General features: G+C 40.2%; 2 protein-coding genes across 2 annotated transcripts; both read left to right on the top strand.

Moving 5' to 3' along the window:
* Positions 1–2,168: 2,168 nt before the first annotated feature.
* On the top strand, positions 2,169–3,146 carry LOC133133455 (olfactory receptor 1D2-like). Its single transcript, XM_061249553.1, has one exon. The coding sequence runs from the start codon at positions 2,169–2,171 to the stop codon at positions 3,144–3,146; it is 978 nt and encodes a 325-aa protein (XP_061105537.1).
* A 2,426-nt stretch (positions 3,147–5,572) lies between these two features.
* LOC133133454 (olfactory receptor 1468-like) lies at positions 5,573–6,544 on the top strand. Its single transcript, XM_061249552.1, has one exon. The coding sequence runs from the start codon at positions 5,573–5,575 to the stop codon at positions 6,542–6,544; it is 972 nt and encodes a 323-aa protein (XP_061105536.1).
* The last annotated feature ends 1,328 nt before the right edge of the window (positions 6,545–7,872 follow it).

Raw genomic sequence — 7,872 nt, 5'->3', positions numbered from 1 at the left:
ATGTACAGTTGATTAGACTAAGCAGGAGCCTTGCTCAAGGGCTCAACGGCTGTGCCGATCTTATTGTGGCTACACCGGGAATCGAACCGCCGACCTTGCGGATCCCATATTGTTGTATAACAATATGGTCGGCGTCAGGGTAGGAAATAATTAAGAAATTATGTTAACTGTACCATTTGTAAACATGGAAAACGAAACTGATGAATTACATATTCTACATTTTGCAAAAAAGTCTAGGTGAGGCTCCATAAAAAAAGGAACATAACTAAGAGTTCAGCCAGTATTGGACCCTGCTAACATGTGATTTGTCAACAAGGTTTGATATTATGGCTAATTATAGACATTACAGACATTAACGCATTGACCAAATGAGATAATGTATTGAACACCTTCAAGGAAGCGGTTTTCACATTTTAATTACGTCTCCGGAGAGTTCCTAAATAGAGTAGATAAATAACCGTCAAGACCTGTTCAGCAGCTATATGTGCGGTGAGTACCATGTACATGTTGTGTTCTTACCCTGCAAGCATTCATTGGGTGCAGTCAAACTAAACGGTATAGTGTGAATCGTGGAGTAAATTGCCAAATTGCGACCGTTAACAGGAGACACGGCTCGGAGCAGCGCGCCAGCCACGTCTTTTTTTATAGCGAGGTCCTGATTCTGTTCGTTCAACGCATGTGACCAGCGGTTGTAAATCTCGAATCACACTGCAAAGCTTGGAGGATCACAAGCTTCTGATTGGTATGGACCGGAAGTGATTGACCTGTTTTCTTCTTTGTGAATAGTGAATAATGTGGTCGAAGTGTTTCGTTAAGTTGTATACTATTAGGCTATGTTATGTTCTATTCCACTGGTTTTTAAATTTGGTCCTGTGTATGCTGTTTTTTTTCCCAACCATAATTGAAATCCCAGATTTTTACCAAACTTAATTTTTCTATAGGTAGGCTACTTGGCATGTTTTGAGGGATTATTTACCCTCGCCACACCATAGACGTGCTTTGAATGCAATGAAGAATAAAATGCCTAATACGGTGCTTATTGTGCTATATAGCAAATAATTACGTAAAAATGGGTAACATCATTTTTAAATGATCAAATTAAAGACTGATGTGAATCCTAATCGGGTTGCTGAATGCTGGGGTTTGATTTATTTCATTATTTTCCCCGTCAATTTATTGGCACAATGCAGGTTGGCTCATTATAATTTCCTTAGTCCTTTTTTATTACCTACAAAATGGTCAGTTTTCATGGCCAGGTTTCCACACTTATACAATTAGGAACCTGTTGATTCACCTCATTCTTTAATTTTCAGTTACTCTTTTTGTGCATTACGTAATATGAGTGTGGTACTTGTCTTTCTCACTACACGTATTGCTATTTCTTATTAATTTAGAAGCAAAAAATTACAACTAAATAATGAAATTAGAATTCTGGGGTTGTGGTTGGAACGAAAACCAGCAGACACAGGGGCCCCCAGGACTGAGTTTGGAAACCACTCTTTACCCCCGTTATGTTGGTTGAGGCAAGTAAGCTATTGTATAACACCAAGGACGCATCCTTCACACTTGTGCAACAGACCCGCATGTAATAGAACCGAATTGAATAACTTTATTTTCCCCCAGTAACTTTTATTGTTGTTTCAACGACAAAAGTAACAGTAAAGAGCATATTTCTCTCTTCGTAAATCTCACCGACCGTAAAGCACCGACCAGCTCGTCAGGAGCATTTGGGGGTTAGGTGTCTTGCTCAGGGACACTTCGACATAGCCCGGGCGGGGGTTCGAACCAGCAACCCTCCGACTGCCAGACGACTGCTCTTACTGCCTGAGCCAATGAGACGACTGCTCTTACTGCCTGAGCCAATGAGACGACTGTTCTTACTGCCTGAGCCAATGAGACGACTGCTCTTACTGCCTGAGCCATGTCATTATGACAGAATGAGGCAGCTATAGGCCAGTAAAAATCAGGCAATTAAACTTTTTTATATCTTCTACTACGTAAATTCCTTTGCGTATGTACCTTTTTAAAACTATATTTTAAAATATACATACACAATACATACAGCAGTGGCCTGATACCCTGTGCTGTATCTTTCAGGAATACCGATAACTCGCTGTCCGCGGGCAGCCACGCGCCGAGGATTGTCAGCCAGCGGACGAGCGAGATTGATGGGGGTTTCCAGGACATCCAACTCGAACGACTCCATCGTTAGACCAAAAGGATTTTTCATGATCGGATTTACGTCTTTACAGTTTGCTCATTTATATTTAATTTTCTTAGCAATCGTTTACATTTTAACGGTTTTGTCCAACTCCTTCATCGTTTATATTATATGGACAGATCATAGGCTGCACGCTCCGAAGTACATTGCGGTGGCTAATTTGGGGATTGTTGATTTGGTGATCAGCACAACCATTATTCCTGCTATGATCAAGATGTTTCTCGCGAAAGATAACTTTATTTCCTACAACGCATGTTTGACACAGATGTTTTTTTATTACTGTTTTGCCTCATTAGAGTCACTTTCCCTCTGTGTACTTGCTTATGACAGGTTGATTGCGATATGTTTCCCACTGAGACATAATACTCTCAACACTCCCACAAGCATGATTAGCATTTTAGCGATTGTTTGGTTGTTTTGTGTAGGCGTCAATGTGTTCTCGACCGCAATTATGACAAAACTGTCGTTCTGTGATTCACTCAATGTGTACAACTTTTTCTGTGGCTACACGTCGGTGTTCACACTATCCTGTAATGACAACAGATTGCAGTGGGCCACCGCCACTTCTCTTGGTCTAATTCTTACTTTTGGGCCCCTTAGTTTCATCGTCTTATCATACGTGTGTGTTCTGACAGCTGTGTTTAGAATGAAAAATGTGGAGAGTAGGTACAAGGCACTCGCAACTTGTACAGAACATCTCATTTTAGTGGCGATTTTCTACGTGCCGAATCTGACGCTGTATATCATTGAATTTTTCTTATTCCGCGCCGATCCAGATGTAAGAATAATGAACTTATCGTTAGCATCATGCATCCCACCCTGTCTGAACCCCATTGTCTATTCCCTGGCAACCAAAGAAATCAAGAGCAGGATACTCGCTATGCTCCAGAAAGTCCAGGTAGCAACATGGGCAGGACAGACCTAAACCCAAAGGAAGCAGTATTTCCATTTCCATTTCCATTTCCATTACCATTACCATTTGCATTTACTTGGTCATACATCCATTTGTTTTTGGCCTCTTGTGGTGTGCTTGTATAGTACTGTAACATAGAACTGGAAGTGAAAATAAAGGTAACGTATAGACAAAAATGCCCTGGCGCCTAACTTTCAAATGACGACTTAGCTTTTTCTACTGACATGCTAGGATTAGTTTTCAGCTCCAAATGCTGAATGATAATAATGCCCTCTTGATTTTTTTGTTGTTGTTTTTTTGTCTTTGCGATACCTGGCGATTAAAACACCTGATTACCAGAGACTACTCATACTTCTCACCGGTTCACCACTCATACTCCCGCATCGATTTCTTTTTAACCAGCAACTGAGATATCAAATATTTCCAATGTTCAATTTCACCCCATTACGGTCAGTGATCATGCCCCTGTCTCGCCAGTCTGGAATATAAATCACCTACATAAACCGACCATGAGATGGCGCGTCAAAACATCTCTTCTTAAAGAGCCAGAGTTTGACAGCTACATGAAAAGAGAGTGGGCATCCTTCATGTATAAATGCGTCTACGGAAACTCCACCAACACTCAGGGAAAAGCGGTGCTAAGAGGCCAAATTATATCATAATCTGTGTATAAGAAAAAGAAAATGAATATGAATCTTTTTGGAACAGAAAAATAAATAAACAGAGAACATCGATTCAAATAGTCCCACTGAACAAAATTAATTCAGAAAATCCCACCCCATCAGGGGTGGCCTGTAGTGTAGTGGTTAAGGGAGATGACTGGGACCCGCAAGGTTGGTGGGTCTAATCCCTTAACCCTGCATTGCTCCAGGGCAGGATTGTCTCCTGCTGGCAATAGGCAAACAGTGAGTTTAACATTAGTGTTATATGTAATATATAAATAAGTTAAATTATTGATTATATAAATTGATTATATAAATAATAAATTATGCAAGTAAGTATAATTCATATTCCCTAAACTGTCAGAGTTGTTCCATCTTAATTTCATTCCACAACTCAAAACAATAGACGTTGATCTACAGTGTTGGATGAACCTCCCTCAACCGCCTTCTAAATTGGATCTAAATTAGTCTGTTTGCGCCCAAACGTCTTTCAGTCCAAGACTTACAGCCCTTTTGACGTCTAGATCTTTCTACATTCGTATTTTGCTCACTCGGATTGTATGCACCAATGGGATCACAGATTCAAGAAGCAAGCTAGGGCAGTGGCGGATTTTAATTGGTGTCCCAGAAGAATTCCCAAGTTCACCCATTCCACACACATCAGGAAATATATTTTGCAGTCTGGGTGGAAGAACACACTAGACTAATACTGACACTGACCTATGCGGAGGATAATCGGTGAGTAGGATGTGTGTAAATTAGAGATGTACCCTATATGGAATATCCGCAGCAAGTATAATAGGCGTAAATTTACCGACAGAGATACGTATCCATTCAATATTGTCAACACCAGGCTGGACGCAGGCCTAAATATGCCTGATTTAAATACTTACAACAGCGATTGGAGGTCAGTGGTCCGCCGCTTTACTTGCTGCTCACCTAAAGTGGAAGTTTTATGGAAGACGTAAAGATAGCCTTTAGGGTGGGCGGGATTGTGCTCTTCTCCTTTATTCTGTTTCATAGGCCTATTAACTGAATTATGCCTGGATGTAGCGGCTGAAATAATAGTCTGTGTTTTGAAGACGGTGTCATGTTTTAAACAATTCAGAAGCGACACAAGGAGAGGAAAAGACGGTCACGCCAAAGACGGATGCAACATCACCTCCACAGGTTGGTTCTCTTTTTACGTGGTTCGTTTTATTATTATTATGAAATTGCATGTATGTGTTTTAATACTATAAGCTCAGTATTTGATAGTCTTATTTAAAAAAATGAATCGTCCGTGGCGCAGCCGTTTCTCTGAACCGAATAGTTTGTTTTTAAAACTTATTTTGCACTTAATATACAAGTGATATATTTTTTAGACATTTGTCTTAATAATGCACTAATATAATTATAATTATAATTGCAACGTGTACCGTCATCCCAAACTCCTCGGGGTGACATAGGCCTAATTGTTATGGGAATGAGTTTATAATTCAAAAGCGGCTGCTTCGCTTCAAAGCTGGGCTGTGGACCAGGTAGCATTGAAAGGGTACACGCCTTGGACTTCAGTTGAAACAGACAACACACATAGGTTGTATGAACAAAATGTAACCGAATCTGTTACGCATGGATAAGAGTGTCTATAAAATGTTTAAAAGTTTAATGTATATTAGGTAATGGCTACTGATCATTTGTCGAGTCTCTCACGTGTGTTTATTGATTGGCATTCATGTGTTTCTCTCTCAGGACACAGAGGAAAAGCAGGCGCGTTCTAAACGCCACACACGTGAAATGGGGATTCTGGCAGCTTCGATCACAAACGTAACTCGTCCAGTGGGATTTCACATTATCGGATTTACGTATTTAAAGTTTGCTGATCTATATTTAATTTTCCTCGCAGTCGTTTATATTGTAACAGTTTTGTCGAACTCCTTTATCATTTCCATTATATGGATAGATAATCGCCTACACACTCCAAAGTACATTGCAGTGGCTAATTTGGCGATCGTTGACTTGGTGTTCAATACAACAGTCATTCCTGGAATGATTAAGGCCTTCCTCGCAAAGGATAATTTTATTTCCTTCAACGCATGTTTGACACAGATGTTTTTCTATTATTGTTTTGCCTCATTAGAGTCGTTTTCCCTCAGTATACTTGCATATGACAGGTTAATCGCGATTTGTTTCCCACTGAGACAGAGTTCTATCAACACAATTACAGTCATGGTCAGTATTTTAGTCACCGTTTGGTCATTTTGTGTAAGTATTATATTCTTCTCCACCACAATCATGAGCAGGCTGTCTTTCTGTAATTCTCTCAATGTGTACAGCTATTTTTGCGACTACGCCCCTGTGTTCAGACTGTCGTGCAACGATAACAGATTGCAGTGGGCCACTGCCACAGCACTGAGTTTAATTATTCTGTTCGGGCCACTTAGTTTCATCGTCATATCATACGTGTGTATCCTGGTAGCTGTATTCAGAATGAAAAATGTGGAGAGCAGGTACAAGGCACTTGCAACTTGCACAGAACATCTCATTCTAGTGGCGGTTTTCTACTTGCCGATTTTGACGTTGTTCATTATTGGACTTTTTTTATTCCGTGTCGATCCGGATATCAGAATGGTGAACTTGTCGTTAGCCTCATGCATACCGCCCTGTCTGAACCCCATTGTATATTCCCTGGCAACCAAAGAAATCAAGAACAGAATACTAACTATGCTCCATAAAGCCAAGGTAGCCATGTGTGCAGGGCAGGCGTAGATCAAAATATACCCATAAATGTACATTAGCAAATGTAAGACCTTTGTGCTAGGCCTCAATTGCGCATGAGGTTCAATGTAATGAAGTTGAATTGCTTTTTACTGGGAATTGGAGATCCCAACCAGCACCCGTGACCCATTATTACCATGTGTTTAAACTTTAGGTTGTGAACTGTCTCAATTGTTATTTTACCTCAAGTTCTTTTTATTGGTTTGTAGTCTGCTTGTGTGACTGTAATATCCCGTCAATGTCAGTGAGACTTTGTTTTCAGCTAACCTGCCTGGTTAAATAAAGGTTAAAAAAAAACTTCACCGGGTTCTAGTTTCAAATGACTTTACGTTTTTACTGCAATGTTCATACAGTTCAATCAAATGCTAAAATAAATTATTTAAGTGTTTATTTCATTCCAACTTGAAAGTGAGTTGGTCTACACAGTTTTAAAATAGTTTCTCGTGCAAGATCATGGTAGATTATAACTGTTGTATCACAGCTAAGGGGCGTTGTTCGGCCCGACGTACGGCGGATGTCTATATACCATTGCGAGTATTTCTTTTTTAAAACGGTTATCAAACATAATAACACAGATATCATAGACACAATCAAATTACAACAGATCATTTATGACCAATTTCATTACAAGAAAATTGTTCCTGCTGCTGGCAGGTAATGCCAGGCGGTTGCTATGCAACGTTAGTGAACTCGAAAGTTCTGCCTAACCCGCTCGCTGTAGCTTGCAAGCAACCGTGTGTGAGCAAACCAGAGTTTATGCCTTCTTAATGTTCCCATTATGCAAGCACTGAAAAACTGTCCAACATTAGTGGGATCACGTTAGGTATACTCATTTTATTATTTGGAGAAGCGCTGCTCTGCTTTCCAAATTTAGATTACCCTAAAGCTCTCGCAATTCTGCCTGCTTACGGACAAAACATTTTCGCAAATGAAGACCATAGATTGTATGAAAATGAAGACTTGTCCGGATCGTTTCTGAATCGCGTGGAAGGTGAGGTAGTCTGTTTCTCTGCGTCCCTGCAGCCAATTATGGGCAGCATTGTTGCAAGGTGACTGACGGCATCGGCTAGCATCTAGGCCGAACAGTTTTCCACTGCCTGTCGTGAGTTATCGCTTAGATATAGCCTACCCTAAACTAAACAGAATATTTAGAATGACTATTATAAAAACAGTGTATACAAACAACTATTATCCTCTCCCTGTCCCTACCTACCTCCTTGTTGTCTTTACCTGTGACATTTAGCTACTTGTGTTTTAGAATGTTTTGTTTGGCTAGGTAAACGGTTTGTTCATACATTTGCGTGTTGAGGTATTACGAT

The sequence above is a fragment of the Conger conger genome, chromosome 7, assembly GCF_963514075.1.
Source record: "Conger conger chromosome 7, fConCon1.1, whole genome shotgun sequence".
Lineage (NCBI taxonomy): Eukaryota > Metazoa > Chordata > Actinopteri > Anguilliformes > Congridae > Conger > Conger conger.
Note: the sequence above shows the minus strand (reverse complement) of the source record. Positions and strands in the feature narration are given on the sequence as shown.

Bases quoted from the DNA above. Each gene is read 5' to 3' on its own strand.
- LOC133133455 (XM_061249553.1), top strand. From the start codon at position 2,169: ATGGGGGTTTCCAGGACATCCAACTCGAACGACTCCATCGTTAGACCA.
- LOC133133454 (XM_061249552.1), top strand. From the start codon at position 5,573: ATGGGGATTCTGGCAGCTTCGATCACAAACGTAACTCGTCCAGTGGGA.